Consider the following 12,292-nt stretch of genomic DNA (forward strand, 5'->3'; position numbering starts at 1 on the left):
TCTTGAGACCCAAAACCCGAAATCCCTTCTCAGCAGCGCCTCCCAAAGCCAGCCGCCGCTTTCCCTGGAAGTAGGCAGAGCGTCCCCAACCCAGGTTGGCCGCACCCCAGCTCCTTTCTCTTTCCACCGCAGCTGCACACAGACGAGCACGTGAGCGCGGCGGCGCGTCCCAGCTGTGCCTCAGCTGACCAGCTCCCGATTGGCTGAGACGGGCGTGGGCTGGGGAGGGACTGGCCGCCTGCGCCGCTCGCCATTGGCTGTCGGGGAACCCGCCTCCCCCTCAGGTGAGGCGGGCTTGCGTGAGCGCGAGCCGGGCTCCGCGGGCGGGCGCGCCCCCGACACACTCTCCTCCCCCTGCCCCCCCCGCGCGCGCGCCCCCGCGCGCGCCTCCGCCCTTGCCCGCCCCCTGCCGCTGCCTCAGCTCCTCAGTGCACAGAGCCGCCTCGTCTGAGGGGACGCGAGGATCGGCCTGGTCGCCGCCGCTTGGGCCAGCGCGTCGGCTCGGGCCTTGACAAGCCGCCCGAGGGGAGGCTCTCCGGAGCCTAGAGCTGGACCCTAGCGATCGCCGCCCGCCCTTCCTGCCCGCGTTCTGCGAGGGGTTTCCCGCCTTGCACCTCCCACCTCGGGACGTGCCTCCGCTCCCCTCGTCGCGTGCGGAGGGAGCCAGCGCTTAGGCCGGAGCGAGCCTGGGGGGGCTACCGGCCGGGAAGGCTTCGCGGGGACCGATTCGCCATGGAGGGCGCCGGCGGCGCGAACGACAAGAAAAAGTAAGCCCATTTCCTCCGCCCGCCGCGTTCTCCGCAGGCGCCCGCGTCCGCCCGCCCGCCCGCCCGCCGCCGGGGGCTCGCGGGCCGGCTCGGCGTTCCGGGTGTGTGTGTGGGGGGGGGGCGCCTTTTTGTTTCTGCCTCTTCTCCCCTCCCCTCTCTCCCCCAGCCTCGCCGGCCGGGCTCCCCCGCTGCCCACGTCGCCATCTTGTCGTGGGGGGTGGGAGACGCATCGAAAGTGCTTTCAGGGTCCGGGGGCTGAGCCCCGCTAGCCGTGGCCTCCCGGCGCCTGGGCCTCACGCCGCCGTCCTGCCGGCCCGCCTCGAACCCCCATCCGGGCGGACTTCCCCTGGCCCGAGAGCCCCGGGAGGAGAGACGAGCCGCGGCTCCGTCGCCGCCGCCGCTTGCACCCGAGCTTCCGCTCCTTCCCGCCCCCATTCTCTCCGGTTCCATTGAGAGCTCGGCCCCGGGGCGGCCCGCGCACGCCGGCCCCCGGCTTCCCAGGGGGGCCCGCGGCCCTGGGGCTCCGACCGAGGGGCTCGCCTGCTCGGACGCGGGCTCGCGTGAGGTGGACCAGCCGCGGCGGGGGGCTTGGCCTTTGTCGCCGCGGCCCGAAGATGCTAACTTTTACTTCGCACGTGCGGGTTTTGTTTTGTTTTGTTTTGTTTTAATCGCCTTGAAAAACTCGTCCGGGCCGAGAGAGTTAACGGGAATTTGGAGAAAGGGTTTAAACACACTAAAGGAGAACCTCGGAATTGGGTACTTGGCGTTTATATCAGCTGTCAAGAGAGTTCAGACGTTATAAATTAATATGTGCCTCATTCATTCCCGAAAGCGTCTTAGTGGAAAATGTAGCGGCTGGCTGAATTTAGGCAAACAATATTAATGAGATTGGGGGGCGGTGGGGGTGGGGAAGAAATGTGTGTGACCGCAGCAAATGAAACGTAGCATCCAAATTTTTAGAACCGTCTCCCTTTCATGAAGCTGAAGTATGTTAAAGGCAGACCTAGTTATACCTGACGTAAATGATCATCCTGTTAGAACTTAATGCAAGTTTTTAATGCACCTTAAAGTTTGAGTCTGAGTGGTACATTGTAGGATAAAGGATTGTAAATGGAACCAGTGGGATCAAGAGTGATCCACCACCACCCCCTCCCCCGCCGGCACAATTTGGTACACTTTTGGTATTTTAACCTTTGTGGAAAACATTTTAAGGAATTGGAGGTTTGTAATAAAGAGTTGTGGTTAGTACCCTGGTTTGACTCCTTAAAAGTCGTTTTGCTCTTCTAGGGGAGATTAAACTTCCCTAATCAGTGTCAGCGCAAGATAGGCTTGTTTGTGTTGTTGCTATTTCGTGGGTACATTTTGGTCCTCCTTTGGTGGAATGATAAATTCTCAGTTTGTGTACACCAGAGAAAGTTCTTATAAAATTCAAAAAGTGAGTGAACAGGACTAGACTTAATTCCAAGAGTTGACAGGAATTAATTGCAATCAATTTTGCAGAAGTGGTTACAGTGCTTTTGATGAAATGATGAGGCTGCTAGATTATAAACGTAAAGCAGATTATCTCCGTGTAGTGTCAATTTTCAGTCCTTATTATATGCTGAATCATACTTAATATTGTGCATCAAGTTATGCGCCAATCGCTTCCTTTTTTCATGTGCAATATTCTGTTCATTTCTCCTTTGCACTTCATCAGCTGGGATATCACAAGCAGCATTAATAAAAGTGAATTAATTAGTTACTGTGCATCACCCCCAATTCTAAACTCATTCTTAGATTTTGTTCAGTCCCATCTGTTACTTTCAAAATACTCTCATTTGAAAATTTAGCAAATTTGGATCAGTTGGAGTCATATTTCTTAATATAGAGGTTCTTATAAGTTAAAATTAAGTTAAACACTTAGTAAACAGCCACTCAGCTTTTAGATGGTATTTGTTAAAGGTGTCTGGTTTTTATCATTTTCTAACTAATACTTTTAAACTTTTTGAAAGAATAGCTGAGACATTAAGGAGCAAGGTATTTTCTCCTTACAGTTTTTCCATTTTAAATGTGCTCTAGAGCCCAGGTTGGGGAGACATATTTGTCTTCCTTAAAGAAGGTCTAGGAAACTCAAAAACTGAAGCATTGTAAGATATCAGAACAGAGGATGGATATGGTTATAATGAGTTTAACAGGGAATTTCACGTTGATTCCTTAGCAGTAGGTAGGGGCTGGACTTAATAGCACATTAATACCAATTTTTAGATTTCAAAGGACTGTCAAGACGTTCATTGTTCTCTTACAGGTTTCAGGCCAGACTCCTTCAGTATCCAAAACCGGTTATTGGATCATTAAAGTAAAATTTCTAAGCAAGGACATCTCTTAACATCTTTAACTTTTGGTCATTAAAAGTCAAGAAACTTTAATTTGTTAGTAAGCCTTTTTTTTTTTCTTGTTACAATTATACTTTGACTTTTCCCCCCTTTTTTTGAAGAAGAACAAGCCTGGTAGCTGAGGCATAGGATCTGGACCCAGACATCCCTTAGTAAAGAGCCCATTTCTTTCACTTGTTATCTTTGTAAGCTTGGGCAACTTACTGAATGCTTCTGAGCCTATTTCTTCCTTTTGAAATGATGATAATCATAGCAACTATCTCAGTGGTTATTGTGAAGATTAAATGAGGTAATGTTCACTGTCTGGGTTAGGGATCTTGAGAACAGCATCCTTGAAAATAGCCATTACCTGTTCAAGTTCTAGTTTAAACTTTCACAGCACTTACAAACTTTTTTTTTTGCAAGTGTTTCCAAATATTTCTTGTATTGGTTCTTCTTTCCCACCTTCATGCATCTTTTCTAAATCTCCTAAAAATAAAATACTAACATGGGATTCAGATTTAAAGGGGATTCTTTTCCAGTTAAAACAGTACATCCCTGAGTTATCCTGCCATCTAGCATCAAGTATTCTTCTGGAGCATATGTTCTTCTGTCTACTCTAGGTCCCCCGTCTTCACAATTTCTTCCCCACCCCAATTCCTGTTTCCTCCCCTAATAGACCACTTGAATTTACTCTGGATTTCAGAGACTTAGAGTCATAAGCACATACACCACGCTTAAAGTTCATATCAGAAAGGTATGTGCAACACACTGCAGACTTAGGAGTGGCAGTAACTTAAAACGTTTTTTGTCTTGACATAACAGTTTAGACAATTTTATAGATATTTATCTTTGCTAAACATGGTGGGTTAATAAAATACTCCCAGTAAAGTATGTGAACCTACACGATAGAAAAAGTGTCCTTTGCTTTTGAATTTCTCCAGTTAAGACTGTTGGTTTCTCTCTCAAGGTTTCTCTCTCAGAGGCTTCACACTATGTTAGTCCAATTTTTGAGTCTTGATTTATATGAAATCTATGTGCATGCACTCTTTTACCTGTACTGTGATAATTCATTCCTGTGGGCCACTACAAAGCATTTTGTGCAGTGTGGGGATTGTCCAGTCTTTCCACCTGATGATTTCCATTGTCTGTGTGGGCTCAAAGTTAAGATTTTGTGGTTATATTCTATTGTTGTATGTTAAGAATGGTGTGTAGGAGGCTGAGGGAGATTAGTCTTTCTAGTCGTGTTTTCTGAACAACTCCTAACAGTTGATTATGTTTGGTGGTGAAAAAAAACCGTTACCATATGTGGATGTTAAAGATTTGGTTAGATTACTATTTGCTCTTAGATGTATCCTCTTAAAATATAATTTTTAAAATTTAGATACTTCCTAAAATACTATATTCTTACCTAAGATTAACAGAAATGTTTCTAAAGTAGGAGAAAATAATCTAAATTAAATGTGTTGTTGGATTCATTTCCTATTAAGAAATTGATTTTAATTCATAAGAACATTCTTTTTTTATCTTGTTTCTTTGTTTCTTTTCTTTAATGATGGAACTAATTATTCAGTTTGTGGATTTTAGCCAGCCTTCTGCTACTTGTGGTGTATGTGTTATGTATGGTTTTCTGCTTAACTACAGAGCTAGAAAATAATTGAAGCTAAGATAAATCAGTCATGTTGCTCGGTATTTTTGATAAAAGTTTGGCAAGTATTTTTGAAACAACTGGATCTTGGAATTTTAAGAATAATTTTATCTCTATTTCTTGGAGTATCAAGAATAAACTTTGTTGGGGCGCCTGGGTGGCTCAGTCATTTGAGCATCAGGCTATTGATTTCAGTTTAGGTCATGATATCAGGGCCCTCCCTGAGATTGAGCCCATCAGCTCTCCACTGGAGGCAAGTCCACTTGAGATTCTCTGTCCCTCCCCCTGCGCATGCACGTACTCTCTCACAGATAAATGAAATCTTTTAAAAAATTAAATATTCTGTATATGTATTGAGTTTTATATTAAAATTCATGTTTTTGCAATAAAAACTATCAAACCCATATCATTTGACAGAAATTACCCTTTCAGAAAAATGGAAAACATAAAATCTAAATTTATTAAAAGTAAATTTAATTTTCTTCTTGACTTGTTTTTCCATAGCTTTTGAAGTGATTGTTTTTTTTTTAATTGTGGTTTAAAAAAAACCCCATATAATGTAAAAATTCCCATCTTAAGCATTTATAGGTGTATAGTTCAAGAAAGTTAAGTGTATTCACATTGCTGTGTAACTAGAATTTTTTTACATTGTAAAACTGAAATCATAACCATTAAGTCTCCCTGTTTCCCCTTCCTTGTTCCTGTCAACCATCATTCTGTTTCTGTGAATTTGACTATTAAATACCTTATAAACTTGGAATCATACAGTTTTGTCTTTTGTGACTGATTTATTTCACTTAGCATAATGTCCTTAAGATTTATCCACGTTGTAGGCATGTGTGAAAATTTCTTTTTTTAATGCTGACTAATGTATACCATATTTTGCTCGTCCATTCATCTTTCAGTGGACACTTTGGTTGCTTCCACCTGTTGGCTATTGTGAATACTGCTGCTATGGATATGAGTGTACAAATATCCCTTTAAGATCTTATTTTCAATTCTTTTGGATATATCCCCAGAAGTATGTTGCTGGATCATATGGTAACTCTATTTTTGATTTTTTTTGAGGGACTGCCATACTGTTTTCCATAGCATCTATACCATTTTACATTTCCACCAATAGTGCACAGAGGTTCATATTACTCCATATCCTCCCCAACATTTGTTATTTTCTGTTTTTTTTTCTTTATGATAATAGCCATTTTCAAGGACATGTGGAAGAGGTTGTGCTTTTAAGAGTTTGCTTGTGTATAATAACCAACTTAAAGCTAACAACCAAGAACAGTTGCCAGGGAAGCTTTATCAGAAGTGAAGTTAAGCTGCTCTAAAATGAGAATTAAGTTGTTCTAGGGACTTAGAAAGATTTGATCTGCCAGTACATTTTCAGAAAAATACTTGATTAAAATGGTATATAACTGTTTTGTTGTTGATAAAGTCCTACTTAATTGGTAACTTATTTTAAAAGATTTTTAAAAATAATTGAAATGACTTATTTGCATAAGAAAACTGTCTCTAAGATGTTACCTTTTACTTCTGGTGACCTCAGCTGTCATTTATGAGTGTTCCTTCATTTTAAAATTTCATTTGGTTATAGTATTAAAGATTTCAAAGTATGATTTTCAAAATTTCTTGCTTTGCAAATGGGACAAAAATCTAGTAATGGAACATAACTTACAGTGGTTCTTCACCTACTCGTGTTGAAAGTCACAATATATTTAGGCAAATTAAGTGTCTGCTACTTAATATTGCAATTTTCACTCATTAATGACCATTGCCTGTGCTGCTTCTCTTTTCCTAATAGTTTGTGAGAATATGTTTTCCACTTGAAAAATACTATGGTAAAAATAAACATAAGGTTGAAAGGCAGAAAGTTTTAAGTCTTTAAGAGTTGGGATGTATTGCTGTTATTATAGATCTTACAAATTAAGATGCTAACCACATTTCTCTAAAGTGGTCCGTTCCCCTTTGTCAGTTATAAAATAGAAATGTATTTCAGGGCAGCCTGGGTGGCTCAGCGGTTTAGCGCCGCCTTCAGCCCAGAGTGCGATCTTGGAGACCCGGGATCGAGTCCCACATCAGGCTCCCTGCCTGGAGCCTGCTTCTCCGTCTGCCTGTCTCTCTCTCTCTCTATGAATAAATAAATAAAATCTTTAAAAAAAAGAAAAAGAAGGAAACATATTTCAATGGGCAAGATCACAAATAGGCCAAATTTGAAACTTGTGATGTAAAAGAGAATGCTTACACACATTGAGTTCTTAGTAAGTATCTAAATGAGCAAATGAAACAAAGAATGATCGAAAGAACAAAGAGAAAGAAGCGGGGAAAGATTTTAAGATTTTTAGGTATTTTTTAGGTATTGTCCTATCTTCTATGCCCTGTTTTTATTTATTTTTTATTTTTTTGAGATTTTATTCATCAGAGACACACAGAGAGGCAGAGACATAAGCAGAGAGAGAAACAGGCTCTCTGCAGGGAGCCAGATGTGGGACTCAATCCCTGGACCCAGGATCAGGACCTGAGCCTAAGGCAGGTGCCCAACCACTGAGCCACCCAGGCATCCCTATATCCTGTTATTAATAGGAATTTTTCTTATGCTTGGAAGTGTCTTATGCTACTTTAGAACTTTCTTGAATCTTGAATTTTATTTTATTTTTTGTCATTTCAAAAATATAGTATCTATTAGAACCAGGCTAGAAAAATATTTTGTTAATAATAAATACAGCTATGTCACATGTACTTGGCCTTGTAAGTAACTAGTACCTTATTTTAAGGTATATTAAAAGTTAGTGCCCAACAATTCTATATATTTAGAGCACTGAGAAAAAAAAGTTCTAAAAGAGGAATATGTGTATGGCTGCCGAAAATTAGCTAGGTGAGAGTATGGGAAGTATCTTTACCTGGTTTCATCTTTAGCAAACATTTAAGTCTGTTGTAAACTTCCAGAAAGTTTGGACCAGTTTCCAGAAAGTTTGGACCAGTTTATACTCTCCAGCAGTGTTGGAGAGTGCCACTTTATTGTACTTCATCATCCTTAAAGTTTGTTTTTAATACGAAATATTTGGAGTTTGTAGGTGTATTGGGATTCTTTTTATTGCAGCGATGAAACACAACTCAAGTTAGTTAAGGGGGAAAGGCAGTTACTGGCTTCCACAATATAGTTTTGGTTGAAAGAACAGTTAAATCCAGAGTCTCAAGTGGTGTCCTCATGGTGTAATTCCTGACTTTCTCTTGAATATTACTTGGTTTATATGCCTTTGTTCTCTTTCATGTTAGCCTCATTCCGCCACTGACAGGCTATCTGTATGAAATGAAAGATGGCACCTAGCATTCCCATGCCTGCGTTCATACAGTTTGTATTAAAAAATGAAAAGAAACCCCCTCTCCTTTCTAGTATCCATATAACAGTCTCCTGGATGAATGCCAATTTGCCCTGCTTGGACTATTCATTTTTAACTGTGTCAGTGGGGTTCCCTGATTACATGAGTAAATGTCTTACTGTAAAGTATTTGTATTGATGTAGATTATTAATTATCTCCTTATCTAAGGTTCTTGATCATTGCTCATATTGTAATGAATGAGTTATAGGTTTTTGTTGAAAATTCTCTAAATTCATATTCTACAGTGGGCTTTTTAAATTTTTTTTATACCAATCATAACTGTTATGCAGCTATCCAAACTTTGCCTTTTGGAAAGCTTAGAGTCTCTTCTACTGTGGTTTAGGGTTTTCATTGCATTTTCTTAAGAAAGGAAGAGATAATAATGACTAATGGCTGAGAATTTAGGCTCTAGAGGTTGGCTGCTTGCTTTGCCACTTACTAGCTATGTGATCTCGTACAAGTCGCTTTATCTCTCTTGGTCTCACTTGCTCTGTAAGTTAGGATGATAGGAATATTTACCTTATTCTTAATTTTTTTTTTAAATTTATTCATGAGAGACACAGAGAGGGGGAGGGGGAGCACAGACACAGGCAGAGGAGCCTGACGTGGGTCCCGATCCCGGGTCTCCAGGACCACACCCTCGGCTGAAGATGGCGCTAAACCGCTGAGCCACCTGGGCTGCCCAATTTACTTTATTCTTAATACTGTTGTTAGGATAAAGAGAGATTAATCCTTGTGAAGCACTCAGAAGAGGTCTTGGCACAAAATAAGGACTTAATAAACTAGAAACTATCATTAGATTCATGTTATAATAATTATTAAGTTTTTTTAAAAGATTTTATTTATTTATTCATGAGAATATACAGAGAGAAGAGAGAGAGGCAGAGACACAAGCAGAGGGAGAAGCAGGCTCCACTCAGGGAACCTGACGTGGGACTTGATCCTGGGTCTCCCGGATCATGTTCTGGGCTGAAGGCAGCACTAAACCACTGAGCCACCCAGGCTGCCCAATTATTAAGTTTTTTAAAGAGTTCTCTTGCAGTCTCATTATTGAGAACCACTGTAGCCTTCTTTGGGACAGTCTTAACAAAGGATGATGTTAACTTGGGCCACACCATCAGTGAACCTATATAATAGTGGTAAAATATTAGAGCTGCTTTTCCTCTACATTGTTTTTTTCCCATGAATGTCTGGCTTTTGCAGATTAAATGAAGATACTTAGTTTAGGGTTTTGTTTTGTTTTTTTTTTAATAGACATGGTGTTTTAAAATATCATTTTCCATAGTGATAATGATAAAGGAGAAAAATTCTGAAGTCTGTTTATTTGGCTGTTAGAGGATGGCAAATTAAGAAAGCCTACTTATTCATGCTCTTTTGGTGTTAGGAATTCATTAAATGTCTTGTAACCTGTTTGTAGAGGAGAGTTAGAATTTGCTTGCCTTTGCTATAACATAGCTAAAATATTTAAATGGGTTGTATGTGAAACCAGTAATCAAAGCTTTTGCTGTGAATGGTGTAAGGAGTGTTTTTCTTGGGTTACATGAACATGATTTATTTCAGTGATTCAAAAACTTGTTTCAACCCAAGACCATTCCTATAGCACCTAACCACTATGGCCTATAACAGATTATTGTCTATCCATTTATTCAGCAGATGTTTGTGCATCTAATTGGTGAAGCATATCACTGAATTGTGATGGCTCAGGCCACATTTGAGTATTTCATTTTTGGTTTTAATTGATACATTAATTATGTATTCCATCTTCTATTTTTCAGTATAATTTCAAGTTTGAGATTCTTGAAAAATACAGACTTTAAGTTTTGTTATTAATATCTGTCATCACAGTAGCATCCTCTATATTGTGTTTGCTAATTTAGCCAGTCTGCTTTGAGAATTTTCTTAGACACACAAAAGTACTCTCACAAAATAGTCTATTCATTTTTGGCAACTTTAAATGTTAGAAAGTTCTTTGTTCCTGTATTTCTTAACACTCACTAATGTTTAGATATCTTTTAGAGCACAGTTATCCCTGTGAACCTCTGAGATATGCCCACTAACATTCTGACTGTGCACATTAAAAAATGTAACTTCCTTTATTGATCATTTGGTACCAATTTGATCATAAATAAATGCAACCTCAAACACAGAAGGCTTGTAGCAAGACCTATATAGAGATCATTTAGATGATCCGGAATATGCTTTTTTTTCTTTTTCTTATATTGCCACAAGAATGAGGTTTAAAAATTAATTTTTAAAGTTCACCTTCAACACTGCTTTAACTCTACTGAGCAAAACCTTTGCCATCTTTTAACTCCCATGTATTACTCTCTGCAGTTGAATAAATCATCTAATTTGCCTTCCATATGACATCCTTTTCAAATATGTGAAGGTAGTTATTTCAACATCCACAAATTTCTGTAATCTTTTGATTTAAAAATTATTGAGCACCTGATTTGTGAAAAGGCATGGGCTATATTAAATATGGGGGCTTCAGTCTCAGATGGAATCTGAGACCTATCAATCCTGTTACTTCCTTTTTATAGATAGGGAAACAGGATCAGAGGGTTAGTTGGGAAAATTTATTGGATTAACATTGAATAGGCTGGATTAGTGTAGGTGAAGGATCAAGACATTTGCTTAGGAGAGCTTCTCCTTTGTCATTGTTTCCAGAATCTTCATTATGGTCAGAGTTTAGATTTAGAGCTAAATGGGAAAACTCAGCATGTGATTTCTGTGTATATACCTTTATTCTCATACATGTCAATTTTTTTCTATTCTATAAATACTTATATATCTTCTGTTATATATATAAGCGAATAATTAAGGACACGTTCTTCGGAATACACACATCCACACGTGTAGTGTCGCTGACCTTCTTTAAGTTCCTGTTTCAGTTCTACTATCAAAAAGCATATAAGGAAAAGCATTTACAGGCTGAGAGGGCAAAGGGAGAAGACTAAGACAGGTGATATGGGGAAAGCCATTAACACAGCTGTTATTTGTAGACAGTGATTCTCAACCCCTTTTATGTTTGTGGCATTCATAAAGAGATTTAAGGTTGATTTTTTTAAAATCGTTGCAAAGATTTGAAAAAAAATACAGTTACTACATTATTCATTTGGTCATCTTTGAAGCCCAATTATCCTCTTCTATTTTACTAAGCACAAACTTTATTACTTGCTAATCATTGAGTTGTACCTCTTCTTATTCCCAGCATTCGTTCTATATAGTATCACCCATCCCATTCAGTGAAGTATTCTGACAAACATACTTGTCATAGTATGTGTATGTAGTTGCTAAAATAAATTTTTCTTTTTCAGAATTTGCTGGCTAACATGTTAAATCTCTGCTGTAAGATCTGCTAATGGTTCTCAAACTTCTGTGGCTTAAGAATCACCTGGGTATTTAGTTAATATAACGATTTCCATGTATCCACCCTCAAGAGATTCTGACTTGGTAATTTTGGAATGAGACTCAGGAATTTGTAAACTTTACTAGTAATCATAGGTGAAACACAAACCTTGAATTGCTACGAATGCTAATCAGAATCATCTGGGAAATTGTTTTTTAAAGAGACATGTCAAATCTACAGTTTGAATTTCCAGGGTTGGGATTTAGGCACAAATATCTGGGAAAAAAGTTTCATTGGTGATTGTGATGTATACCGTAGGTCAACCAGTGACTAATCCAGTCAAACTACTTAGTGTATTTTGTAGTTTTTGAGTTCCTAAGTATGTGGCAATGTTAATGTCTAAGAGGTTGGATAAGTTTCCCATATATATAAGGCACTTGGGCAGATTTTTTAAAAGAAAGTTTTTTAACTCTTTTTGGGTGTTGAACAATCCTTTACTTTTCTGGGTTTTCTTTTTCTTTTTCTTTTTTTTTTTTCTGGGTTTTTTTGAAAGACACATGAAGTATTTTTTTACAGTAGAGGGGCTCAGAGTGTTCTCCAGCCCAGGATCATTGGTACTTACCTAACTTGGTAGACATAGAGATTCTCAGGCCCCATCCAGTCCTTCTGAGTCAGAAACTCTGGGTAAGACCCAGTAATCTGTTTTTGCAGAGAACCTTCCTCCACCTTAGGCTAATAGCCTCACATACGCATTTTTGGTTTTATTTATCTAGTACTTTATATGCATTAGAGGATCA

The 12,292-nt window shown here is 39.6% G+C and overlaps 1 protein-coding gene across 1 annotated transcript in view; it reads left to right on the plus strand.

Moving 5' to 3' along the window:
• The first annotated feature begins 345 nt into the window (after positions 1–345).
• HIF1A (hypoxia inducible factor 1 subunit alpha) overlaps positions 346–12,292 on the plus strand; it is a 42,750-nt gene continuing 30,803 nt past the window's right edge. Inside the window, exon 1 of the mRNA XM_025442435.3 lies at positions 346–767. Within this exon, the coding sequence (XP_025298220.1) occupies positions 733–767 (35 nt within the window). The 5' untranslated portion in view covers positions 346–732. The remainder of the gene's footprint in view (positions 768–12,292) is intronic.

Source organism: Canis lupus, chromosome 8, assembly GCF_003254725.2.
Source record: "Canis lupus dingo isolate Sandy chromosome 8, ASM325472v2, whole genome shotgun sequence".
Taxonomy (NCBI): Eukaryota; Metazoa; Chordata; class Mammalia; order Carnivora; family Canidae; genus Canis; species Canis lupus.